Source organism: Triticum urartu, chromosome 2A, assembly GCF_056163025.1.
Source record: "Triticum urartu cultivar PI428250 chromosome 2A, HENAU_Tu73, whole genome shotgun sequence".
Lineage (NCBI taxonomy): Eukaryota > Viridiplantae > Streptophyta > Magnoliopsida > Poales > Poaceae > Triticum > Triticum urartu.
This window is the reverse complement of record NC_141874.1, coordinates 536,737,938-536,765,926: the sequence shown is the minus strand read 5'-3', so window position 1 is coordinate 536,765,926 and position 27,989 is coordinate 536,737,938. Positions and strand designations below refer to the sequence as shown.

Here is a 27,989-nt window from a genome sequence, read left to right as displayed (position 1 = left end):
CCAGTGTGGTACTTTGCAAAGAAAGTGCCACCTAGGCCCCTCCATTTGTGCTGAAAATTTGTGAAGATAGTCTTCTTAGTAGATGATAATCCTTAACGGGTTAGCGTGTATAGAACAACTTCTCGTCATCGTCAATGGGCAGAGGGGAGCAGCAGCCGCAGCATGCAGCGGTGCCCCAACCCCGCCGCCGCCCCAATCCCACCACCGGTGGCCTCCTCCTCACCTAACGCCGCCGCTCCAGCCCCTCACCATCCTCGACCGATTTAGCGCCGTCGCCGCCCCTCAGCACGCAACCTCTCCTCTCCTCCGCGGCTCCGCCTCTTCCTCCGGCGGGATCCAACCCAATCGTCATCTCCTACTCCCCTCTCTTATTCCCCTGTGCCTCGACGAGGTGGGCCAATCCGGCGCACGCAGCAAAGGGTGGCTGCGGATGCAGCTCGGACGCGGGCGCGCGGAGCTGCGGCAGCTGGTGGTGGACGGGAATCCCGCCGACCGCCTCCCTCCCCAAACTGCAGCGATGATGGAGGGAGCCGCCAGCGCCGGCCAGCTACCGGCCGACGGGCTCGCCGGGTCGCCGTTCCTCGGGGCCACCCCCTGGCCCGTGCCGGATCGGGCATCGGCTTGGAGGCCCCTCCGGGCTGCCGCCGGTGCGGCAGGCGTCCACGGCCGTGCAGGTTGGGGACCGAGCGACGGGGCCCGTGGTGCGTTCCGGTAGAGGGCTTGCTCGATCTGGCACGCGATCTGAGTCCCCGTCGATGGATTTCTCGCAGCTCGACTCCGTTCTCAGGTCCTATTCCTATTTTAGTTTCTTCTTCTTACCTCTACTACATCTTCAGATTTTGTTTCCTCCCTCTATTTGGCCCTTTGCTGGGTATTTGTTTCTTGGATTTTAGCTTCATTTTTTCTTTACTTCGTCTTCACTTGATTAACTGTCCTTTTTCTACTGCTTAATTTCTTTTGCAGGTACCTATCTTTGGTGTTGATTGTCGCTCACATTCCTGTCATCGCTTTGGTTTGTAAGAGATTCTATCAAAATAATTGTATTGTAGACTTGTACTAGTTGTTACTGAATTAGTGCAACGTTAGGTCTGTAGGTTAAGAAAACGAGCCCAAAGAAGTAATGCGTCCAGCCAAACAACGACATTGTGGCACCGCGATCCACATTTGTTGTTCTCGGTAAGTTGATGGACTGCATTAGCCAATCACTATGTGTGTTTTCCTAGAATTACTTTCAGTTCGTCCTAGTCATATTGTGATTATTCAAGTACTTCATGATGATGAGGTATGAGACCATGATATACTAGCATTTTATTTAAATCCCAATGGGAGCAGGTCAATGAACCATTGGTGTACCAACATTTAAGCAAGCAAGTTTTACTCATTTTCATTTTTAGCAGATAGTTTTGAGCAAATTGTTCTGACTGCGCAACTTGAGAGAGTCCATGCCAATGTAAGAGTTGCAATTCACTAAACTATTTTTGAAATATGCAGCCAGACTCAGTTACAGTGTCTTGCCTTCGAATGAGAGCTACAATATTTGCCTTAGAGCTGCATGAGTGTCAATATTTGTTACCGCTGATCCTTCCAAATTCTGAAACTGAAGCTTCGACTCTATGAATTGTTGTTTTCAGTAACAATGCAAGTACAGTGGTAGGCGCCACTGGATATGCAATGCAGGTGCGCGTTCCTTGTGTAGAGCACCGTGGTGAGCCGGGGCATCGCACTGAAGGATATCAGCGGAGACCTGGTACTCCATGTTATATAGGGCTGACTTCTGTGTTTTGTAATCGCACTGAAGGATGTCAGTTTTCCTTGAGTAACCCTAGTGAGGTACTTTTGTAGTTCACCAAAGAATCAGGCAACGTGGTGAATGAGGTGAAGCTGAAGGTTGTTTACGCTCCACTTTTGCAACCGGCATCCATAAATGAGGGCTCTGATTAGGGAAGTCTGGGCAGTCAGAAGTTATCAAGAGGTAAAATCTTGATCTTAAGTGTCTGCTATGGTTGTAACAACATCAACCAAGTTTTCTTATTGCTGTCAAACTGTAACTGTATTCAGATAATAACCCACGGTCATCCTTTGTTAGCCCTGTACTGACTAAGTTGTGACCTTGTCACTGATCCATCATCCTATGGTTGAGAGTTGTTCTTTCTTCGAAGACAACAAGAGAACTTGCAGAACCAGAAACAATACCTTCTGAGGTGAACTCCCTTCCAACAAAAAATCAACAAGCTATGCCTAACTCTTACTCTAAAGTCGTATAAACTATTAAGAAAAAGACCAGTCTTTTGAATCTTTCATGTTAATCTTGTATGCTATTGATCTTAAATCATTATAGTATCATGCACGTGAATCCCGCATCATCCAACATGAATGATCCAAAAGACCGAAGTAATTCATATTGGCTACTTGAGTGACAACTTCTAGAGAGGACTCGTCTAATAAACTTTGGTGTTTTTAAGAACACCGAGATTGTTATTTTTAATAGTTCACCATGGTGTATACATAGTTCAAAAAAGCGCTAGGCGTTAATTGTGTGTTTTGCCACCGCCTTTGCGCTTTACTGACCAAAGTGCATGCTTATGCGTAGATTAAGCACAGTCATGCGCAATGCGTTTTGCCAATGCTTGGAGCCTAGGCGCACTTAAGCGCTTGCTTAGCCGCGCCTTTTTTAACTATGGGTGTATACATCTTTGGTCCTCCAATATATCTTAGCATTCTTGATGAAATTTGTGATGCAGTTTTATTCTTCAACTACATTTTGTCTTGGCCTATTTATTATGTCTTATGTCATCATTTTGCAGTATCATGCATGTGTTGTCCATCTTCTATTATCACTCAATATGTGTTAAAAACTTTTCATTTCTAAATTCAACCATGTTCTTCTCACTCCTTTCAAGTTGTAATCCCACTTGATATATTAAATTTATTGTTGCTATTTCACAAAAAAATGTTGCTATTTGATCATGTTTTGTCTGTCGACATCTATGACCTTTCTATTTACTGTGGTCTTTCTTTCCTATTTAGATGGTCATATTTTTTCCTTATTAATTGGAATACAATTTCCTATGCACTGTGTAATTTCTTGAATTTGGGAGGTGGTATCCATTATGTTTTAACTTCAATGTGTTATTGTTCTGTACGCACTGTGTACCAAGTTCTCTTTAGCATTTCTGCAAGTGTCATTAAAAAAGCAATCTGGACCTTATGTAGGATATTAGCCCCCCTTATGTTGTCCGGTGATGCCAAAGGATAACACATCAATCTCGTTTATTTATATCTGTGCAGCCCTAGGCTTTAATTGCGAAGTTGATGAAGGAGGAGAAGAATGTTGTGTTCAAGAGAACAATAAGCATCGAGAGGAACCGGTTTGTGGGTTATACCTGAGTATGCCAACATTTTTTTACTTGTTTTCTTAATTGACCCTATGTCGGTGTCAAAACCGGTGGATCTCGGGTAGGGGGTCCTGAACTGTGCGTCTAGGCGGATGGTAACAGGAGGCAGGGGACACAATGTTTTACCCAGGTTCGGGCCCTCTTGATGGAGGTAAAACCCTATGTCCTGCTTGATTAATATTGATGATATGGGTAGTACAAGAGTAGATCTACTGCGAGATCAGATAGGCTAAACCCTAGAAGCTAGCCTATGGTATGATTGTTGTTTTTTACGGACTAAAACCCTCCGGTTTATATAGACACCGGAGAGGGCTAGGGTTACATAGATTTGGTTACAATGGTAGGAGATCTACATATCCGTATCGCCAAGCTTGCCCTCCACGCCAAGGAAAGTCCCTTCTGGACACGGGACGAAGTCTTCAATCTTGTATCTTCATAGTCCAGGAGTCCGGCCGAAGGTATAGTCCGGCTATCCGGACACCCCCTAATCCAGGACTCCCTCAGTAACCCCCGAACCAGGCTTCAATGACGACGAGTCCGGCGCGCAGATTGTCTTCGGCATTGCAAGGCAGGTTCTCCTCCAATTTCCGTGTACCTGTCGAATAATGTCCGGTTTCTTGTAAATGTAGCGCTCCTTGGCTTCTACGCCCAATAATGGCCGTCTTCCACGTGTCAAACGAATACAAAAAGTTAGGGTGTTTTTATATTTACACCCCTAACCACATGAATGAGCTGCCTATTTAAGGGGACGAGGATTTAGATCCAAACCACACCTTCTCCCCTCCGCGAGTATTCATCAGAGCGTATCCGACAGAGATCCATTCTATCATGGCCGGCTGCCGTAGCTCCTCCTCTCACCCTTCTAGCCCTCAGCCTGGAGATTGGGAGAGAAGCTCCATCCCGCACAGCGAGCTAGTGACGCTCCAGACCAAGGGATTTCTCCCCCCGGCCTATATGGTCCCGGTTCGAGCCGGACTTGCCACCTATAATGGCGGAGAGCAAGCGGAGAGCGCCCAGAATCCCTCCAAAGGAGAGCGGGTATGCCTTGTCCCTTACTTAGTAAGAGGGCTCAGATTTCCAATTCATCCGTTTCTCCGAGGGCTCCTGGAGTTCTATGGCCTCCAGCTGCACAACCTCACGCCTGCCTCCATATTGCATATCGCGGGCTTCGTAGCCCTTTGCGAGCTGTTTTTGGGATGCGAGGCTCATTTCACGCTGTGGAAAAGGCTATTCTGCCTTGTGCCCCATTCTCAGAAGGTGTCAATATATCAAGTGGGCGGAGCCGAAGTGTGGCGCATCGCCGGGACCGGATATCTATCCGGAACCCCAAAGAAGGCGTTCGAGGACTGGCCTTCGGAATGGTTTTATATAGAGGACGCCCCGCTGCCGTATCCTGTCCGGATCGGCCTCCCTGAGTTTGACAGTGCTCCCCTAAAGAAGCGCCTAAGCTGGCGTCCACAGAGCCCTCAGAGGGAAAGCGACAAGGACGTTCTTTACCTGATGGGCCGGATAAGATTGTTAGCTCATTCCGGACTGACCATGATCGGGGTCATGGCCGTATGCATCATGCGAGGTGTGTAGCCGCTCCAGTATAGAGGCCACCCCATGTGGGACTTCAACGGGGAGGACGACGCCACCCGCCACGGCCGTAAGGGGCCGGATTCGGCTGCCGCTCTAATAAAGATCTTGTCCGCTTTGTATGAGGGAGAAGAGGAGGAATTTCTCCGCGTCAACCCACAGGGTGGATTTTCTATGTACAATCCCCCAAGTTGGGTAAGTGGACACTTCTACTTGCCCATCCGTTTTATATTCCCATCGTTAAATATTCAGTCTAACGACTTCAACGCAGGAACTGCGCCAGGCTGTGAAAGAAATAAACAGCCCTCCTCCACAACCCGAGGATCCGGGATGGTCCCTCGACCCGGCCTCTCAAGAGGATCCGGACTTATCTGTGGTGCTGATTGATGGGGTGTTAAATCAATTGAGCAGGGACAATGCCTTGGTGGCCATTACGGCCGATTACCCAGGGCTACTCCCAGCCTCACAGGTAACTGAGACCGAAGTCCCAGCACTTTGAAAAGGGATCTATCCTCGCATGTTTTCGATTGCCGTATGATAACCGTGTTTTGCAGGGGAGGTCCTTGAGATGGGAGGCCGAGCCTGCGGCGACTAGCCAACGAGGGGCGGCAAGGCCCCGCGGGCTGAAGAGAAGTGCGGTCCGGACTGAGACGCCGGCGCAAAGGTATAATGCGCCATCTTATTCCCAGGTGCTATTCCTTCAAGGCATATTAATGCTCGTGCTCTCTTCAGGACGAAGAGACCTCGCCGGACTATATCCGGAGGGGTTGCCAATCGCGCCTCCACCAGCCAGGCTCCAAAGCCTGGTCCGGAAGCGGAGGCGAACACAAGGCGCGCACCGGACGCTCCTCCGACAGAGGATGCGGACAGGCTGTCTGCCACCAATTCCGAGGTGGAGAGTTCCATGAACCACAGGCGTCGCCGGAAAGTTCTTTGCGACGCTTGTTTCTCCCAGGAGGCACTAGATGCCTTCAATTTGGGAGATGCGTACCTCCGTGCCGCTCAAAATGGTCTAGCCAGAGCCACGGAGCAGTATGTAAAAGACATACGGGTAAGAAAATTTTGGTAATTATATATATACCAGTAGCCCCCGAGACTTGAAACAGTAAGAATAACTGATTTAAGGATCATTTGTTATGCAGGTTCTTACAGAAAAGAATACCCTACTGTCCCAGGAGCTAGAAGAGTGCAAAGCCCAACTTGAGGCCGCACTAGCCGCGGCAGGGGAGCACAAGGAGACCCCCTCTGGTAATATTCGCTTTGAAAGATAAGTATTTTGCGAAGTGCGGCGTGGGTGCAAATCTGACAAATGAAATTGCAGATGGCGCCGGATTAAATACGGAAAAGAAACAACACCTACGCCAGCTAAAGCCTGGTGAGAGTGTGCTGACAAAGGTGAGGCGGGAGAAGAACGATCTCCAAGATGCCAACACCAAGCTGGGCATTGAACTGAAGGATGTTCGTGCCCAGCTGTTGGACTCCGTTAAGGAGAATCAGCGGCTTCGACGCGGCATATTTAGTAAGTGCTTAAACGAACTTTGAAAAAAGAGTTCGGAGAGGAAGTCGACTAACAGAGTAATGTCTGTAGGTATGCTAACAGGTCGTCCTGCAGAGGAAATGCCCGGTTCTACGGGTGACCTTCTTCCCGAGCTCTCACAACTGCACGAGCGAGTTCGGCAGGTGATGCAAGGTGTCGCCCAGGCCTTGTGGCCATCCGTCTCCATGCCCGAAGGCCTTGGAGAATTGTAGAGAAGCTAAAGGGAGCGCGGTGGCGCTTCCGATTGTGGAAGATGTCGGCCTGCCATCAAGGCGCCAGGGAGGCCTGGGCCATGGTGAAGACGCGGTACACGAAGGCTGACCCAAACCGCATGGCCGAGGTCAGACCCGTGGGGCCCGATGGGAAGGAGATCCCTGTGAGCTTAGTATACGACCAAGTAAAATTGGCCGCAATGTATTCCCAATAGGACTGTAAGCTAGACAACCTATTAGATGGTATTGAAGAGGAATACAATCAGTCAGATTGACTATGTAATTTTAATTGACATGTGTAATGCCTTCTAGCCGGATTGTAGATCGTTTATCATGGCCGACCTTTTCGCTTCAACCTCGGGACCTGACGGTCCGGAGTGTGTCTGAATACCCTCGCGGTTATATAAGAACCGGGGTATGCATGGAGACCAGGCGTAGGGGTCCTTAGTGCTTGAACAGACAAGTGCCCAACTAGTTATGTTATATTACATGGTTAGTAAGAAACATCTTCCAGGGAGAATAGTTCCTTTAGGGGTTCCTTTCCCTGGGAGACATGCCCTAAAGTGGATGTCCATTCTGCAAAAAGAGACGCGGGAAAAACATCTGGGGCGTATAGATAAATAAGTGAAAAAAGATCATCTTTAGTTCACCGACCGAATATTCCCTTAAGAATGCTAGCTTTCGGCTTCACCCAGTCTGAGGTACACATCCGGCTGACCCGACAGTAACAATCGCAGAGGTGCTCCCTTTACCACCTAGCCGAACAATCGGGAACGTAGGGGTAAGCACAGGAGCCAGGCAACCCAGCTTGGCCAAAACTTAAGTCATATCGATGCATATAATGGTGAATAAAATGTACATGCGGAAGTGTGACACATGTGTTGGGCATGAAGCCCGTATAAATAAGCTTCTGTTTAAAGAAGCCCCCAAGTTTAATGAGCGCGGATAGCGCGTCACTTTATGAGCCTTTAAAGGCTATAAGAGAGAGAGAGAGGGGAGAAGGAGAGAAATGTAAGACAGAAAGTATATAAAAAATGGACAGAGGAAGGAGACAAACACAGAGTCCGGTGCTAGGCATAGAATCTTCGGAGACGGGCTGCGTTCCATGGGTTCGGCTCGAGTCGGTTATCCGATGCATCTCGCAGACGGTACGCTCCACCAGTCAGGACTTGGTCAATTATGAAGTTACCTTCCCACTTGGGCTTAAGTTTTTCCTTTTTCTTGTCCGGCAGGCGTAGAACTAATTCGCCAACGTTGTAATTTTTGGCCCGTACTTCTCTGCTTTGGTATCTTCGAACCTGCTGTTGATAGAATGCGGAACGGGCTTTTTCCACGTCACGCTCTTCCTCCAAGGCATCCAAACTGTCCTGCCGATCGAGCTCGACTTCTCTTTACATGCGCACTCGAGGTGAGTCATGAATTATGTCGCGGGGCAAAACTGCCACTGCGTCATACACCATGAAGAATGGTGTGTATCCGGTGGTGCGATTCGGCGTGGTCCGCAGCCCCCAGAGTATGGATTCGAGCTCCTCTACCCAGTGCGTATTAGATTCCTTAAGGGACCGCACTAATCTGGGTTTGATGCCGCTCATGATAAGACCATTTGCATGTTCGACCTGGCCGTTAGTTTGTGGGTGATAGACGGAAGCATAATCGAGCTTGATGCCCATGTTTTTGCACCAGAGTTTTACCTCGTCGGCCGTAAAGTTCATGCCGTTATCAATGATGATGTTGTGGGGGACGCCGTAACGGTGTACAACCCCGGATATAAAGTCTATCACCGGTCCGGATTCGGCCGTCTTAACAGGCTTGGCTTCTATCCATTTGGTGAACTTATCCACCATGACCAATAAGTATTTTTTCTTGTGGGTTCCGCCTTTAAGGGGTCCAACCATTTCAAGCCCCCAGACCGCGAAGGGCCAAGTGATGGGGATAGTTTGGAGGGCAGTGTGTGGCATATGGCCTTGGTTTGCAAAGAGCTGGCAACCGACGCATCGTTGGACTAAGTCCTGGGCGTCTGCCCGGGCCGTCAGCCAATAAAAGCCTGTACGAAAGGCCTTGCTTACAAGGGACCGAGCTGCAGCGTGATGACCGCCGAGTCCAGCATGAATTTCAGCCAGGTGGTTCCGCCCTTCCTCTTCAGAGATGCACCTTTGAAGGACTCCGGTAGTGCTCTTCTTATAAAGCTCTCCCTCATGGACTTTATAGGCTTTAGATCGCCGCTCTATGCAGCGTGCCTCATTTTGGTCCTCGGGAAGTTCCTGCCTAGTAAGGTAGGCGAGGAATGGTTCTGTCCACGGGGCGATGACAGCCATTATTACGTGGGCTGAAGGTGTTATTTTATTGGCAGAGCCTCCAATTATGTCAGAGTGTTCGGTGTCGGGCAGTGCGGTTGGGCCCGGGCTATTATTGCTGGGTTCCCCTTCCCATACTACGGATGGCTTGAACAGCCTTTCCAAGAAGATGTTGGGGGGGACTACATCGCGTTTTGCGCCGATGCGTGCCAGGACATCTGCCGCCTGATTATTTTCCCAGGCTATATGGTGAAATTCGAGCCCTTCGAACCGAGCTGACATTTTTAGGACGGCGTTGCAATAAGCTGCCATTTTTGGATCCTTGGCATCAAAGTCTCCACTTATTTGGGATATTGCGAGGTTCGAGTCCCCGCGCACCTCTAGGCGTTGAATGCCCATGGATACTACCATCCGGAGACCATGTAAAAGGGCCTCGTATTTGGCTGCATTGTTGGAGTCTGTGTACATTATCTGGAGTACATATTGAACTGTGTCTCCTGTGGTGGACGTCAAAACAACGCCAGCCCCGAGACCGGCCAACATTTTGGAGCCGTCGAAGTGCATGACCCAGTTGGAATATGTGCCGTACTCTTTAGGGAGTTCGGCCTCTGTCCATTCTGCGACGAAGTCGGCCCAAACTTGCGACTTGATAGCTCACCGTGGCTTGTAAGTTATGTCGAACGGGAGGAGCTCAATGGCCCATTTTGCAATCCGGCCCGTCGCGTCGCGGTTGTTTATAATATCGTTAAGTGGCACTTCCGAGGCTACTGTTATTGAACACTCTTGAAAGTAGTGTCGCAGCTTCCGGGATGCCATAAATACCGCATATGCAATCTTTTGATAATGCGGGTACCGTGACTTGCACGGAGTAAGGACAGTGGAAACATAGTAGACCGGCTTTTGAAGGGGGAATTTGTGTCCGTCCGTTTCTCGTTCGACGACGAGCACTGCGCTTACGACATGATGGGTTGCTGCAATGTATAATAGCATTGGTTCGCCAATGTTGGGCGCGGCCAGGACTGGGTTTGTTGCCAAGATGGCTTTTATTTCGTCGAGTCCGGCCGTGGCTACATCCGTCCACTGGAAGTGTTCGGTGCGCCGAAGGAGGCGGTAAAGGGGTAGGGCCTTTTCTCCCAAGCGGGAGATAAAGCGGCTTAGAGCCGCCACGCATCCGGTTAATTTTTGTATTTGTTTGAGGTCCTTCGGGATATCCAATTGTGACAGAGCTCGGATCTTGGCTGGATTTGCTTCAATTCCTCTACCGGATACAATGAAGCCCAAGAGCTTTCCGGCTGGAACGCCGAAAACGCATTTTTCTGGGTTGATCTTGATGTCGTATGTTCGGAGGTTATCGAATGTTAGCCTCAAGTCGTCTACTAGAGATTCGACATGTCTTGTTTTAACGACCACATCATCTACGTATGCCTCCACTGTTTTGCCGATCTGGTTTGCCAGACATGTCTGAATCATGCGCTGATATGTTGCACCGGCGTTTTTGACCCCGAAGGGCATTGTGTTGAAGCAGAATGGGCCGTATGGTGTGATGAATGCCGTTGCGGCTTGGTCTGACTCTACCATCTTTTTTTGATGGTAGCCAGAGTATGCGTTGAGGAAACACAACGAATTGTGTCCTGCGGTAACGTCGATAATTTGATCGATGCGGGGGGGGGGGGGGAAGGGATCCTTTGGGAAAGCCTTGTTAAGGTCTTTAAAATCAACGCACAGGCGCCAGGATTTGTCCTTCTTTGGTACCATCACCAGGTTTGCTAGCCAGTCCGGGTGTTTTATATCTTTGATGAATCCGGCCTCCAATAGCTTGGCTAGTTCCTCTCCCATGGCCTGTCTCTTAGGTTCGAAAAAACGCCGAAGAGCCTGTTTGACTGGCTTGAATCCTTTTAGGATATTTAAGCTGTGTTCGGCCAGCCTGCGTGGGATTCCTGGCATGTCTGAAGGGTGCCAGGCGAAAATGTCCCAGTTCTCTCGTAGGAACTCTCGCAGTGCGGCGTCTACATCGGGGTTTAACGGTGCCCCGATGGAAGCTGTTTTATTGGGGTCCGTTGGATGGACCTGGAATTTGACTATTTCGTCCGCCGGTTTAAAGGAGGTGGACTTGGATCTTTTGTCGAGTATCACATTGTCCCTATTCACCATGGAGCGCAGTGCAGTCAGTTCCTCAGCCACTAGGGCTTTGGATAGCGCCTCGAGGGCCAGTGCGGCTGTCTTGTTTTCGGCGCGGAGTGCTATGTCCGGATCACTAGCGAGAGTGATGATTCCGTTAGGCCCGGGCATCTTGAGCTTCATGTACCCGTAATGGGGTATTGCTTGGAAGATTGTAAACGCTCCCTGCCCTAGCAGAGTGTGATATCCGCTACTGAACGGCGCCACTTGGAACGTGACCTCTTCGGACCTGTAATTATCTGGCATGCCGAACACCACATCTAGTGTAATTTTTCCTGTACAGCGCGCTTCCCGACTGGGGATTATTCCTTTAAAGGTTGTGCTGCTTCGCTCAATGCGGTTCCAGTCTATTTCCATTTTTGAAGGGTTTCCTCATAAATAAGGTTCAATCCGATGCCGCCATCCATGAGTACCTTGGTAAGACGAAAGTCGTCCACTATTGGACTGAGGACCAATGCGGCTGGTGCTCGGGCTGTTCGAAATTTAGGTTCATCACTGGCGTTAAAAGTAATAGCCGTGTCACTCCATGGGTTTATTGTTGCTACTTGGTAGACTTCGGAAAGGCTGCGGAGTGTTCTTTTTCGCATATTATTTGATGCGAAAGTCTCGAAGACTATTAATACCATACTGGTGTCTCTAGGGTGGCTTTCTGTGGCTTCTGGAATTAGAAGATCTTCGCCAATTTTTGCCACCTGCCGGAGGATCCAACATGCTCTAAGGCTGTGAGTTGGTGTGGCGCCCTCTGCACTGTGAATTTTACAGGGTCCATTAAGCCATCCTTCCAGTACGGTTTCGTGCCCTGTAGAGGGCATTTGCCTTTTGGTATTGAACCCGGGTGTCTGGCAATGATGCACCCATTTATTTCGGACTGGGTTTGTATTCAGGGCCGGATTGTCCCAAAATTTTATTTCGGTTTTCCAAGCGCTTTCCATCGCACAGTACTTTTGTACTATGGACGCCAAGTCAGCGAAGTGTGTAATATCAGGGCGACTTATGGCATTTAGGATTCCCCAGTCCGTGCAATTATTGCAGAAGAATGAAATTGCGTCTTCTTCGCGGCAGTCCTTTATCCTGTTCATAACCAGGAGGAATCTGGCCTAGTAATGATGTACTGTTTCTTCGGGCTCTTTCCTAATTTGGGATAGATCGCTTATGTACGGGTGGGTGGGTGGAATCAAATCCGAAACCTCACCCAATCCGAGACCCAGGGGCCAAGGAGTTTCCGAACTCGGAAGTTTGGATTCTTGAATGTTGTCCAATGAATCTAGCCCGTCGCCTGACTTTAAGTTCAGGTCTTGAGCGATGTCCTCCCCTCCGCAGGTATCCGGCTTGGAGGGGTCGGGAATCCGGACATAGCTAGTCCTTAAGATAGATGAAGGGTTGCCGCACTGTCCCTCTACCATGGCAACGTGATGGGTGACCTAGGGAGAGTTAATCTCTCTCAGATCGGGTTTAGGCCCAATCTGGTCGTAATCCGTAGCGACTCCCAGGGCGGCAAAGCGATCCAAGAGCACGTTTAGGGAAGAGAGATCCATTGGATCTAGCTGCTCGGTGAATTCCGAGCTGACGTGAAGATTGCTTTCGATGACCCGAGAGGTCATCGTCGGCGCAGCAGCCGAACGGGCGGTCATAAGGAAACCACCTAGCCTGAGAATTTGGCCGACAACCAAACCTCCCTTAGCAATGGTGCCGTCTTTAAAGAAGGGATGAGGCATCCTTCCTGATGGCGACGGCACAGAGGAACTCTCAATGAAAGCACCAATGTCGGTGTCAAAACCGGCGGATCTCTGGTAGGGGGTCCCGAACTGTGCGTCTAGGCGGATGGTCACAGGAGGTAGCGGACACAATGTTTTACCCAGGTTCGGGCCCTCTTGATGGAGGTAATACCCTACGTCCTGCTTGATTAATATTGATGATATGGGTAGTACAAGAGTAGATCTACCGCGAGATCAGAGAGGCTAAACCCTAGAAGCTAGCCTATGGTATGATTGTTGTTTTTTACGGACTAAAACCCTCCGGTTTATATAGACACCGGAGAGGGCTAGGGTTACACAGAGTCGGTTACAATGGTAGGAGATCTACATATCCGTATCGCCAAGCTTGCCCTCCACGCCAAGGAAAGTCCCTTCCGGACACGGGACGAAGTCTTCAATCTTGTATCTTCATAGTCCAGGAGTCCGGCCGAAGGTATAGTCCAGCTATCCGGACACCCCCTAATCCAGGAGTCCCTCACCCTACCTGTAAGCATTAGATTCAATAATACCAGAGTTTCTTGCTTCTATTAAAGAAGGCCAACGGGTCCTTCCTCTTCTATCTCGTAACTTTTGTAAGAATTAAAGTCAAGATTTTTTTGTGCCTTTGGCTTGTGAGAAAGCATTGCTAATAATTTGTGCTAAACGACCACCTCATAATTCCACCCAACCCCCAACCCTATTTCTCAAATTTAGGTTTTGATGCTATGGACATATTTGGTGTCGCTTGGATTCAGAGGTTCTGTACCAGGCATAAAAAATAGAAGCTGGCAGATGAACACATTTCAAGTGTAGATAGAAATATATTGGTAATGCATTGTCACATGTATGCTACATTTGTAATCCAAGCTTTGGTTACATTGTGGTGGTGCATTGTCGCCTCACATTTTTGTCAGGCTTTGGTTAGTAACAGCTTGTGTATTCAGGTCATACTAGTTTTTTGGTCTTCGCATTTGTGTTTTTTCCTCTAGGAAGTCATTGCCTTTTTGCTAAGTGTTCATTACTGAAAGATCTGAAGTCAAGATCTGAATTTAAAGCAGTGTTTAATTACCGACAGTAAAATAATTTGTCATCATGAGATTCTTCTACTGTCTGTTTTCCATCAGTTTTAAGTCCATGCCATCTTATTATTCTTTGATCGCCTCAATACACAAGCTAGTGGTGCACCGGTAGTTTAGCGTTAGCGGGCTAATGGACATTTTTTCAATTTAATTTTAACAGTAACAATCACACTAATTAATGAATTGAATTATATAATGATCCCAAACTGTACTCTATCATGTTACTGTTTAACTAGCTTACTAACTTTTATGTATTATTATAAGTGATTTTTTCCTTTTGTAAGGTGCAACATGTAATGCATTTTCTATTCCATCAGGCTGCATCTCCTCATGTCTTCTAAGGAGGCCACAACCTCCTCGCTTGGAACATCCAACCTTGACTTGGTAGTTATCAGCGAAAAATTAAAAACCGGTGGTTTTTTGGAACCCTAGCCTGTAAAGTAGTAGTTTTATGCTATTTACTCGCTACACTTCCTTTGGACCAACTGTAATGGGTGATCCTTATTATCACTACAATCAGTTTAGTTTTTTCTTGCAATACATGCCTAGCGTATAATATACATCTGCCTCGTATAAATGCTCATGTACACAACGGAGCGAACAAGCCAGCTGAATGGGCGCCAGCAAACCAGGCAGCGCACTGTCACGCCTCAGGAGGCGCCACCGGGTGGCGCCCCAATCACTAGTAAAGAGCAAACTATGAGGCAACTACAGTTCAAATTTGACCTGCTTCCTAGTGAATCAGCGGAAATTTTTCTTTTTCATGAGAGGCGGATCAAAGCTTTTGACACCCAACCATTTGGTCAATTGTGCATTAAATATTTCCTAGTATTTTACAAAATATATTTGGTACAGTTTTGCAACAAATATATTGTAGGTCCTTCACAAAAAAACTCATTTTGGGCACTCGAAAAATGGAAAATGAAATTTCCGACCAAAGAAAATGAAAACTTCCTTAGGAAACATTGTTTCTCATTCCAATATGCACCCTTGTGCACAATATTACATCATTTAAACAAACTAGGCCATGAATGTGGCCATAAGATTGAGCATTTGGGTTGAAAGCCATGAATCTTCACACATGATAGCTCATTTCTAAGAACACTTTTTAAAAATAATTGCCATATTACAAGTTTTTGGTTTTCCTGGTAACTTGGTCACATATAATGACACAATGCGAAGATTTTCCAATTTTTTGATTTTTTTGAATTTTTTATGTCTGTTTCAAAATGCCGTCAAAACGGCGGGAATGACCGTTCCTAGCTAGTTGTTGAATCTTGGATTTTTTGGTGTTTCTCTGATTAAATAAATACTTAAGTAACTAGAAATGATTTTTGGAAAAAATAAAGAGCAAATTATGAGGCAGCTGCAGTTCAAATTTGACCCGCTTCCTACTGAATTGGCGAAATTTTGTCTTTTTCACGAAAGGTGGATCAAAGCTTTTGACACCCAACCATTTGGTAAATTGTGCATTAAATATTTCCTAGTATATTACAAAATATATTTGGTACAATTTTGCAACAAATATATTGTAGGTCTTCATAAAAAACTCATTTTGGGCACTCGAAAAATGGAAAATGAAATTTCCATCCAAAGAAAATGAAAAGTTCCTTAGGCAACATTATTTGTCATTCCAATATTCACCCTTGTGCACAATATTAGATAACTTAAACAAACTATGCCACGAATGTGGCCTTAAGATTGAGCATTTGGGTTGAAAGCCATGAATCTTCACACGTGATAGGTCATTTCTGAGAACACTTTTTTAAAATAATTTCCATATTACAAGTTTATTATTTTTCCTAGTAAATTGGTCACACATAATGACACAATGCGAAGTTTTTCCAATTTTTTGATTTTTTTAATTTTTTATGCCCGTTTCAAAATAGGTCGAAACGGCGGGAATGACCGTTCCTAGCTAGTGGTTGAATTTTTTTGGTCACACATAAGTACCTAGAAATGATTTTTGGAAAAAATAAAGAGCAAACTATGAGGCAGCTGCAGTTCAAATTTGACCCACTTCCTACTAAATCGGCGGAAATTCGTCTTTTCACGAGAGGTGGGTCAAAACTTTTGACACCTAACTATTTGGTCAATTGTACATTAAATATGTCCTAATATTTTATAAAATTGATTTGATCCAATTTTGCAACAAATATATTGTAGGTCCTTCACAAAAAACTCATTTTAGGCACTCGAAAACTGGAAAATGAATTTTTAGTTAACTACGACCAATTTTTTAGTTAACTACGACCAATTTAGATGGTCATGACATTCACTACAAGAAAATTGAGATACTGTGACGAAAATCCTTGTGACAATGATGGACAACGTCACACAAGTACCTAAACTGTGATGTTTCCATAGGTGGTGTCACTGATTACTGCAAACAGGTGACGATAGACGTCACTTAATCGCTCCAGTCCATGAGCGCACCTGGCTACCAATTTCTTTGACGGTTTGGTAATTTCCATGACGGACCTACTAGAGTCACCAAATGTTATGAATGTGTGAAGATCACTTTTTTTCACGTAATATCTAGCAATGGGAACCGTAATAGCTGCTTGACGAGTTATTTAGCGGTATGACCTGCATAACAGTGTTGTGAGTAGGACCCATCATAGTTTGTTCATAGTCTACTAACCAATATAAATAATTTCTTCTATCTAATAGAAATATGTAATGGCTGGTGAGAACTTATCCTGTTCCCTCTAATATAAATAGGTAGTGGCTGGGCAAAAAAAACTTAAATCATGCGTTCCTGAGCACTTAATTTGTTATATCATATATCACAAAAAAATGGGATCATGAGTTCACGGAAAAAAGTCTGGTACAGGGAATTTGAACCTGGGATCATTAGGGTCTCAAATAACGGTGTTGCTAATCGTAGAGTTTAGATGCAGGGTAAATTATGCTAAAAATATTTATTATGTTATTGGACTACATACGCCTATAGCACTTAGCAAGTTAGTTATTTCCTCACCGGGGCGTGTGTGATTCGATCTATAGTTAGTTATTTTTTATTTTATTTTGACATGTATAGGTTAGTTTTTTTTGAACCAATAGTCCATTTGTCTATTCCGTGTTCTAGATGGCGTTGCTCCGTTCCGGCTGGCTGCAAGTAACTTCATTTTTTGTTTTTTAGGGTTGTTAGTAACTTCATATGTGACGGGCATAGCACAGCCCATGGCTTGGTGCCAAGCTGAGCAAGACACACCCTTTTCTTTAGTGATTTCTACGTGGGCTGAAGCCCGGTCAACCCCGCCTATAAGCAGCGATGTTTTAACCTCGGCCGCCTTCTCCTCCCTGCGCGAAACCCTACCTATCTGATCTCGCTTTCTCTCGCTCATGTGGCAGCAGCCGTAGATCGGAGGCAACCAAGCGTGACGACGGCGGCCGGAGTAGCTGCTCTGTCCTCCCTCTCTCATGGAGTTCCTTCAGGCTGCCCTGCCGCGGAAGATGCTAGTTGCGTCAGGGACAACCATGGCACGCGCGGCAGACCCAGCGTGCGGCGCGGCCGGACTAGACTGGTCGCACGGCGGCGGCCCAGCCAGTGTGTGTGACGTGTGCTCCCAGTGTGAGTGCTTGCGTACGTCCTCCGATGCCTTGCAGGATTGAACTCTCTGGTGCCATTTGTCTATGCACTTCTCAATTCCATCGGTGTGAGGTAGAGGAGGAGGCATGGTGATGTGGGTATTAGGTTCACCTACGATTAACTACTGAGTCAGGCCGCGGTAGTCTGACCTCCCGCACTTCTCAGATACATCTGGTTGACCCTCTGTTTTTGGGTTTTGTCACTTCCCAGATACATCTCGTTGACCCTCTGTTCTTGGTTTTTGTCCGTCAGATTGACATGGAGCACAGACCACAGGGGCACGCCAGAGTTCCGCGGGAGGACCGTGAAGCTCGACTAGCAACCTGGGTTAACATGTGTATGATGCTCAACTCTCTGCTCTCAGTTTAGATGAACCGCTTACGTGGAGGGATTGTTTCAAATATCAGTTTTGTTCTGTTCCTCCCTGTTAGTGAGTTCTTATTGGTCAATTGTGAGATGGTTGTTTTTTTAGACAGTGAGATGCTTAAATAGTTGTACTTATTCTCTAGGTCAGATAGTCATTTTATGTATCATTAGTCTTGAACTACAATATGGAAGCTAGTTTATACCTGTCACTAAATTGAAAATTGTAAGCTGAATTAATATTGTACCTGCTCTGATTTATCTTTTAGAGAAATTATTATGATAGATAGTACATGTGAAATGTGTTAGTAAGGAGTAAATAGTTAGCTGCAGTAAAATATTTTCATTATGCTGATTCTCCCCCAGTATTGTTCTGTTATTTGTAGTTCTGACCTCGTGGCAACTTTGTTTAAGGGAGTAATGAATAGATTTGCAAGTGAATTAATGTTGTAGTACTGCGGTGGGAGTTTTGTGAGCGGTTCAACATGATTTTGGCAAATTACTAATGAGAACCAATTCACTAGAACTCGTTTGTGGCAATGAGAAGTGATACTGAGACTATATATGGCAATGCAAATTACTGTCCAAGCAAGCTGATACTACATCTAAAGATGAAAGCCTAAATGAGTTTCTTTTACCATTGCGTAATTGTAAGTAATTTAGTTTCAGATGGAAGTATCGTATTGATCACATTTCCAATCAGTGTGTGCCAAGGACAACATCTAAGCTATGAAAAAGGTGTTCATGATTTCTTCACTGTTCTAGGCTGCGTGAAGGTTTCTTCCTTCGATGCTTTGTCGAATATTCTGTTTTTTTTGCACCATTTTAATTTGTGAAGGAGTACCTACTACAAATGGTAATTTGTTTCTCTCTAGATTTTGAACTTTGAGTTAAGCTATTATTTATGTGTGGCCTCTTAATTCCAATACTTCTCTTACTTTCTGATGTATTGATACATGTTAATTCCAACCTAATATTTCTAATGACTTTCTTGCTCACAAGTACGACATGTTTAGTTCTATTCATATCACTTATTAAAAAAGTACTAACATGTATGTTTGGTTAAGATGCCAACCTAGAGCTGTGAGTTATAACTTGCATGTTGTTCTTTGTTGCAATAGTCAATCATTTTTTGTAACTCAATCACACTAGTATATTTATGTCTTGTTTTCTAATAGGTTGCTTTGTAAGTCCTATTTCAAGAAGTTGATATGAACAAGGAGGATCAGAACAACTGTAGCCGCCTTCAAGAAGTCATGAGAAGTGGCATACAAAAAAGGTTCCAAATTTTGATGAAGGTGGGAGCTAAGAGCCACACAAACAAAGACTCTACTGATGACCTCCAAAATTAAAATAGATGTTGTATCAGATGATTGTGTAGATTGGGTTATTTTGGATGTGGCATTTAAGTGCGATGTGTAATATGCATACTGTTTAGAAACTAGTGTTTAGAAACTAGCTGGCTGTAATGTGATGAGAAAATTGGTCAATGGAAAGATCGGCTTGAAAACATCACAAGCCCACAATATGTTTTGAATCGGACAAGGCTAAACTAATACAAGAGAAAAAACTGTAAAGAAAATAATTCTTAAAAATCTAGTAGAAAATGGCAACTGCTTCATAGAAAGAAGTGGGCTGGATCAGCCACTATTCGGTTCAAATTTGGCTATGGCCCACCTAAAATTTTGATCCAAAAATAGAAAATGAGATGAATTATTGGGCTTGGCCCATTTGAAACCAACCGCGCATTAGCCCACCATAAATCTAGTGACGACAGCTTCGTCACCGAAGGTCCCATATCCGGTGACCTTTTTTGCGCGCCGCGTCACTAGGAATAATCTGTGACAGGGATTCCGTGACGATGCTAGTGACGCGTGAAAAACATCACACATCAGTATTTTGTGACGTATTTAGCTATTACGTGACATTTTTTAGCTCATCACAATATGTCTGATCTCTTGTAGTGATCGTACGCGTGTTGCATTTTGATTGGTTCGTGGGCATTTCACGTGGATCGTGGATGGAACACTGTCGGATGCTCGCGGATCCAACGGCAATCCTCACCCCAAGCCCACCTAAGTCGGAACCCTAGCTCTCCTGAGTCCTTGTGGACATTTTCCATCCACCCCCTCCCCCGCGCCGCCTCCTTTCTTCTCCCCTCGCTCTCTTCCCCTTACTCTCACCCCTTCCCTGCGCCGCACGCCCCTCTACCGCCCGCGCGCGCCCCTCACCTCACCGAGACCACCGGAGAGCCCCACCCTCTCGTTTACCCCACCACCGCCGGTGCCCCTACCTTCTACTTCTGTCCCAAGTGCCCGAAACCCTAGCCACGGCATAGCCATGGCAACTGAGCTCTAGATCCATGGGCTGGAGGTGTAGCACCGGATGCGCCATCGACGAGGCCCACGCGATCCTCCCTTCCCTCCCCTGCGACGTCCGCCACCTCCCTCCATTCGCCTACGCCACCTCCCTCTGCCCTCGCGATCCGATTAAAATCCGTCCTCGCGGGGAGATCTGATACGATCCGGTCTAAAGCACCGCCATCATGCACCACCACCACCAGCTAGACTAGTGGCTCGCCGGTGGCGTCGGTGGGGTGCTGCGCTTGACCAAGTTCGCCCCCTGCTCCCCCGTCAAGCCGCACGCACTCCGACTCCTTCCATGCCTCAAATTCTTCATAGTGGCTCGGCCACCTCTGATTCTCCCCGTTTGCTGCCTTGCCTTGCAGATGTGGCATCTCAAGGGCGAGGTCGGCGTCTTCTCCAGGCACGACTCCCGTGACCAGTAGCCGGCATCGTAGACACTACTCGCGGTCGACCTACATAACCTCCTCTCTCTCCAGCCCGTCGTCTCCTGCTCCCACGCCATGGAGCTCACCACCAGCAGCAGCTATCTGCTTCTTTCTGTCCATGGAGGTGTGCATCTTCCATTCAAGGTACCCATCTTCCCCTATCCTCTTGGATTGATTTGATTTGATCCAACCACCTGTTGGGAAACACTGCATGGAAAACAATTTTTTCTACGCACACGCAATGATATATCCATGGAGATGCATAACAACGAGGGGTAGTGTGTGTCAACTTACCCTTGTAGACCATAAGCGGAAGTGTTTCTCAACGTAGTTGATGTAGTCGAACTTCTTCGTGCTTCAATCGATCAAGTACCGAAGGCACGACACCTTCGTGTTCTGCACACGTTCAGCTCGGTGACGTCCCTCGCCTTCTTGATCCAACAAGTTTTCGAGGTAGTAGATGAGTTCCATCAGCACGACTGCGTAGTGATAGTGGTGGTGAAGTGATCCTTGTAGGGCTTCGCCTAAGCACTACGAAGATATGACCGTGGGAGTAAACGGTGGAGGGGTCTGCCACACACGGCTAACAATTGCCTGAGTGTGCTAGGGGGCACCCCCACATATATATAGGTGAGGGAGAGGGGAGAGGCCAGGAGGTGCCGCAAGTAGGACCGAATCCTACTTGGGTTCCTCCTAGGCCGGCGCCCCCTTCCTTATTTACCGGAGGGGGAAGGAAAGAGGAGGGAGGAGGGAAGGAAGGGGGAGGCTAAATTCCCCCTTTACTTCTGCCTTCTCCCGTCCCCTCTTTCATTCTCCTTTGGTTCGGCCTATATGGGGGGTGCAGCAACCCCTGGTGGCTGGTGTGTTTCTCCTCTTGGCCTATTAGGCCCACATCTTTTGACGGGGGGTGCCCGGAACCCCTTCTGGTGACCCCATATGTACCAGGTACCCTCAGGAACACTTCTGGTGTCCGAATACTATCGTCCTATATATCAATCTTTACCTCTTGACCATTTAGAGACTCCTCGTCATGTCCGTGATCTCATCCGAGACTCCGAACAACATTCGGTCAAAAAATCACATAACTCATATAATACAATATTGTCATCGAACGTTAAGCGTGCGGACCCTATGGGTTGGAGAACTATGTAGACATGACCGAGACACCTCTCCGGTCAATAACCAATAGCGGAAGCTAGATGCCCATATTGGTTCCTACATATTCTAGGAAGATCTTTATTGGTCGAACTGTTATGAGAACAGACGTTATTCCCTTTGTTTGTCGGTATGTTACTTGCCCAAGATTCGAACGTCGGTATCTTCATATGTAGTTCAATCTCATTACCGACAAGTTTCTTTACTCGTTCCGTAATACATCACCTCTTGACTAAATCCTTAGTCGTTTGCTTGCAAGCTTATGATGTGTATTACCAAGAGGGCCCAGAGATACCTCTCCGATACTCGGAGTGGCAAATTCTAATCTCGATCTATGCCAACTCAACAAACACCTTCGGAGATATCTGTAGAGCATCTTTATAATCACCCAGTTATGTTGTGACATTTGATAGCACACAAGGCATTCCTCCGGTATCCGGGAGTTGCATAATCTCATCGTCGAGGGAATATGTATTTGACATGAAGAAAGCAATAGCAATAAAACTGAATGGTCATTATGCTAAGCTAACGGATGGATCTTGTCCATCACATCATTCTCTTAATGATGTGATCTCGTTATCAAATGACAACACATGTCCATGGTTAGGAAACTTTAACCATCTTTGATCAATGAGCTAGTCTAGTAGAGGCGTACTAGGGACACAGTATTAGTTTATGTATTCACACATGTATTTAAGTTTCCTATCAATACAATTCTAGCAAGAATAATAAATCTTTATTATGAATAAGGAAATATAAAATAACGAATTTATTAGTGCCTCTAGGGCGTATTTCCTTCACCACCATCTTCCGTTCCACCATGATGCTGATGCGTGCTTGATTCCCTTCCCCACGCAGCTGAGCCTCATCGACGAAGGTCTCTTCCTCCTGAGCGCTGCTACCTCTTGAGCACTGCGTTGGTTTTCGTCGAAGAGGAAGGGATGATGCAACAAACTAGCGTAAGTATTTCCCTCGTTTTTTGAGAACCAAGGTATCAATCCAGTAGGAGGCTACGCGCGAGTCCCTCGTATCTGCACAAAACAAATAAATCCACGCAACCAACGCAAATAGGGGTTGTCAAGCCCTATAAGGCCACTTACGAGAGTGACATCTGATAGATACGATAAAGATAATATTTTTGGTATTTTTATGATAAAGATGCAAAGTAAAATAAACGCAAAGTAAATAGTAAAGTAGTAGGAGAATAATATGATAAAGATAGACACGGGGACCATAGGTTTCACTAGTGGCTTCTCTCGAGAGCATAAGTATTCTACGGTGGGTGAACAAATTACTGTTGAGCAATTGACAGAATTGAGCATAATTATGCTAGGCATGATCATGTATATAGGCATCACGTCCGAGACAAGTAGACCGACTCCTGCCTGCATCTACTACTATTACTGCACTCATCGACCGCTATCCAGCATGCATCTAGAGTATTAAGTTAAAAACAGAGTAACGCCTTAAGCAAGATCACATGATGTAGAGGGATAGACTCATGCAATATGAAGAAAACCCCATCTTGTTATCCTCGATGGCAACAATACAATACGTGCCTTGCTGCCCTTACTGTCACCGGGAAAGGACATCGCAAGATTGAACCCAAAGCTAAGCACTTCTCCCATTGCAAGAAAGATCAATCTAGTAGGGAAAACCAAACTGATAATTCGAAGAGACTTGAAAAGATAACCAATCATACATAAAAGAATTCAGAGAAGATTCAAATATTGTTCATAGATAGACTTGATCATAAACCCACAATTCATCGGTCCCAATAAACACACCGCAAAAAGAAGATTACATCGAATAGATCTCCACAAGAGAGGGGGAGAACATTGTATTTGAGATCCAAAAAGAGAGAAGAAGCCATTTAGCTACTAACTATGGACCCGTACGTTTGAGATGAACTACTCACACTTCATCAGAGGGGCTATGGTGTTGATGTATAAGCCCTCCGTGATCGATGCCCCCTCCGGTGGAGCTTCGGAACAGGCCCCAAGATGGGATCTCATGGATACAGAAAGTTACGGCGGTGGAATTAGGGTTTTGGCTCCTGTTCTGATCATTTGGGGGTACGTGGATATATATTGGAGGACGAAGTAAGTCGGTGGAGCAACAGGGGGCCCACGAGGCTGGGGGGCGCGCCTTGGTAGGGCGCGCCCCCCTACCTCGTGGCCTCTTGTTGCGTGCCTTGGCGTAGGGTCCAAGTCTCACGGGTCTTATCTGTTGAGAAAATCACGTTCCCGAAGGTTTCATTCCGTTTGGACTCCGTTTGATATTCCTTTTCTTCGAAACCCTCAAACAGGCAAAAACAGCAATTCTGGGCTGGGCCTCCGGTTAATAGGTTAGTCCCAAAAATAATATAAAAGTGGATGATAAAGCCCAGTATGTCTAGAACAGTAGATAATATAGCATGGAGCAATCAAAAATTATAGATACGTTGGAGACGTATCAAGCATCCCCAAGCTTAATTCCTGCTCGTCCTTGAGTAGGTAAATGATAAAAACAGAATTTTTGATGCGGAGTGCTACTTGGCATAATTTTAATGTAATTCTTCTTAAATGTGGAATGAATATTCAGATCCGAAAGATTCAAGACAAAAGTTCATATTGACATAAAAATAATAATACTTCAAGCATACTAACTAAGCAATTATGTCTTCTCAAAATAACATGGACGAAGAAAGTTCATCCCTACAAAATCATATGGTTTAGTCATGTTTCATTTTCGTAACACAAGGATGTTCTCATCATGCACAACCCCGACGACAAGCCAAGCAATTGTTTCATACTTTAGTAATCTCAAACCTGTAAACTTTCACGCAATATATGAGAGCGAGCCATGGACATAGCACTATAGGTGGAATAGAATATAATGAGGGGGGTTATGTGGAGAAGACAAAAAAGGAGATAGTCTCACATCAACGAGGTTAATCAATGGGCTATGGAGATGCCCACCGACTGATGTTAATGCAAGGAGTAGGGATTGCCATGCAACGGATGCACTAGAGCTATAAATGTATGAAAGCTCAACAAAAGAAACTAGTGGGTGTGCATCCAACTTGCTTGCTCACGAAGAACTAGGGCACTTGAGGAGGCCCAGTTTTGGAATATACAAGCCAAGTTCTATAATGAAAGTTCCCACTAGTATATGAAAATGACAAGACAAGAGACTCTCTAACATGAAGATTAAGGTGCTACTTTGAAGGACAAGTGTGGCAAAGGATAGTAACATTGTCCCTTCTCTCTTTTTCTCTCCTTTTTTTTGGCCTTCTCTTTTTATGGCCTTTATCTCTTTTTTAATATATTACTCACTTGGGACAATGCTCTAGAAAATTATGATCATCATACTTCTATTTTTTTACAACTCAATGATTACAACTCGATACTAGAACAAAAGATGACTCTATATAAATGCCTCCGGCAGTGTACCGGGATATGCAATGGACCAAGAGTGACACGTATGAAAGAATTATGAATGGTGGCTTTGCCACAAATACTATGTCAACTACATGATCATGCTAAGCAATATGACAATGATGAATGTGTCATGATGAATGGAATGATGGAAAGTTGCATGGTAATATATCTCGGAATAGCTATGGAAATGCCATAATAGGTAGGTATGGTGGTTGTTTTGAGGAATATATAAGGAGGTTTATGTGTGAAAGAGCGTATCATATCACGGGGTTTGGGTGCACCGGCGAAGTTTGCGCCAACTCTCAATGTGAGAAAGGGCACCGCACGGTACCGAAGAGGCTAGCAAGGATGGAAGGGTGAGAGTGCGCATAATCCATGGACTCAACATTAGTCATAAAGAACTCACATACTTATTGCAAAAATCTACAAGTCATCAAAAACCTCGGTACTACGCGCATGCTCCTAGGGGGATAGATTGGCAGGAAAACACCATCGCTCGTCCCCGACCACCACTCATAAGGAAGACAATCAAATAACACCTCATGTTTCAAATTTGTTGCATAAGGTTTACCATACATGCATGCTACGGGACTTGCAAACCTCAACGCAAGTATTTCTCAATTTCACAGCTACTCAACTAGCACGACTTTGATATTATTACCTCCATATCTCAAACAATTATCAAGCATCAAACTTCTCTTAGCATTCAAAACACTCTTAAGAAAATTTTACTAATCTTGAATACCTTGCATATTAGGATTTTAAGCAAATTACCATGCTATTAAGACTCTCAAAATAATCTAAGTGAAGCATGAGAGATCAATAGTTTCTATAAAACAAATCCACCACCGTGCTCTAAAGATATAAGTGAAGTACTAGAGCAAAACTATATAACTCAAAAGATATAAGCGAAGCACATAGAGTATTCTAATAAATTCCGATTCATGTGTGTCTCTATAAAAATGTGTGTATATCAAGGATGATTGTGGTAAAATAACAAGCAAAGAGTCAAATCATACAAGACGCTCCAAGCAAAACACATATCATGTGGCAAATAAAAATATAGCTCCAAGTAAAGTTACCGATAGAAGTAGACGAAAGAGGGGATGCCTTCTGGGGCATCCCCAAGCTTTGGCTTTTAGTTGTCCTTAGATTATCTTGGGGGTGCCATGGGCATCCCCAAGCTTAGGATCTTGCCACTCCTTGTTCTATAATCCATCAAATCTTTACCCAAAACTTGAAAACTTCACAACACAAAACTTAAAGTAGAAAATCTCGTGAGCTCCGTTAGCGAAAGAAAACAAAAGACCACTTCAAGGTACTGTAATGAACTCATTATTTATTTATATTGGTGTTATACCTACTGTAGTCCAACTTCTCTATGGTTTATAAACTATTTTACTAGCCATAGATTCATCAAAATAAGCAAACAACACACGAAAAAAAAAACTGTCAAAAACAGAACAGTCTGTAGTAATCTGTAGCTAGCTCAAGATCTGGAACCCCAAAAATTCTAAAATAAATTGCTGGACGTGAGGAATTTATCTATTATAATCATATGCAAAAATAATTAACTAAATAGCACTCTCCAAATAAAAATTACAGCAGTTCTCGTCAGCGCTAAAGTTTCTGTTTTTTACAGCAAGTTCAACAAGACTTTCCCCATGTCTTCCCAACGGTTCTACTTGGCACAAACACTAACTAAACGCAAAAAGACACAACCAAAACAGAGGATAGATAATTTATTTATTATTAAACAGGAGCAAAAAGCAAGGAATAAAAATAAAATTGGGTTGCCTCCCAACAAGGGCTATCGTTTAACGCCCCTAGCTAGGCATAACAAGCAAGAATAGATCTAGGTATTGCCATCTTTGGTAGGCAATCCATAAGTGGCTCTCATAATAGATTTATAAGGTAATTTAATCTTGTTTCTAGGAAAGTGTTCCATGCATTTCCTTAATGTAAATTGGAATCTAATATTTCCTTCCTTCATATCAATAATTGCACCAATCGTTCTAAGGAAAGGTCTACCAAGAATAATAGGATATGAAGGATTGCAATCTATGTCAAGAACAATAAAATCTACAGGAAAATAATTCCTATTTGCAACAATAAGAACATCATTAATTCTTCCCATAGGTTTCTTAATAGTGGAATCCGCAAGGTGCAAGTTTAGAGAGCAATCATCAAAATCACGGAAACCTAACAAATCACACAAAGTCTTTGGAATCGTGGAAATACTAGCACCCAAATCACATAAATCATAGCATTCATGATCTTTAATTTTAATTTTAATAGTTGGTTCCCACTCATCATAAAGTTTTCTTGGGATAGAAACTTCCAATTCAAGTTTTTCTTCATAAGATTGCATCAAGGCATCAACGATATGTTTAGTAAACGCTTTATTTTGACTATAAGGTTGAGGAGAATTTAGCACGGATTGCAACAAGGAAATACAATCAATCAAAGAGAAATTTTCATAGTTAAATTCCTTCAAATCCATAATATTGGGTTTAGCAACATCTAGGGTTTTAATTTCTTCAATCCCACTTTTATCAATTTTAGCATCAAGATCAGCAAATTCCAAATTCTAAGAACGCCTTCTAGGTAAAGGTGGATCATACTCAGTCCCATCATTATCAAGATTCATATTGCAA

The 27,989-nt window shown here is 45.0% G+C and overlaps 1 protein-coding gene across 13 annotated transcripts; it reads left to right on the top strand.

Moving 5' to 3' along the window:
- Positions 1-20: 20 nt before the first annotated feature.
- On the top strand, positions 21-14,546 carry LOC125538651 (uncharacterized). 13 transcript variants are annotated; one of them, XM_087544291.1, is made up of 13 exons: positions 21-787; positions 964-1,016; positions 1,087-1,176; positions 1,398-1,450; positions 1,632-1,747; positions 1,843-2,201; positions 3,289-5,168; positions 5,245-5,442; positions 5,528-5,637; positions 5,706-6,024; positions 6,116-6,221; positions 6,295-6,492; positions 6,562-7,011. In XM_087544291.1, the coding sequence occupies exons 7-13, from the start codon at positions 5,001-5,003 to the stop codon at positions 6,720-6,722; spliced, it is 1,260 nt and encodes a 419-aa protein (XP_087400417.1). In that variant the 5' UTR covers positions 21-787; positions 964-1,016; positions 1,087-1,176; positions 1,398-1,450; positions 1,632-1,747; positions 1,843-2,201; positions 3,289-5,000; the 3' UTR covers positions 6,723-7,011. The 13 variants fall into 13 exon arrangements, 12 of the variants coding, with proteins under 12 accessions (XP_087400417.1, XP_087400418.1, XP_087400415.1 ...); XM_087544292.1 differs by lacking the exon at positions 964-1,016; XM_087544289.1 differs by lacking the exon at positions 1,398-1,450.
- The last annotated feature ends 13,443 nt before the right edge of the window (positions 14,547-27,989 follow it).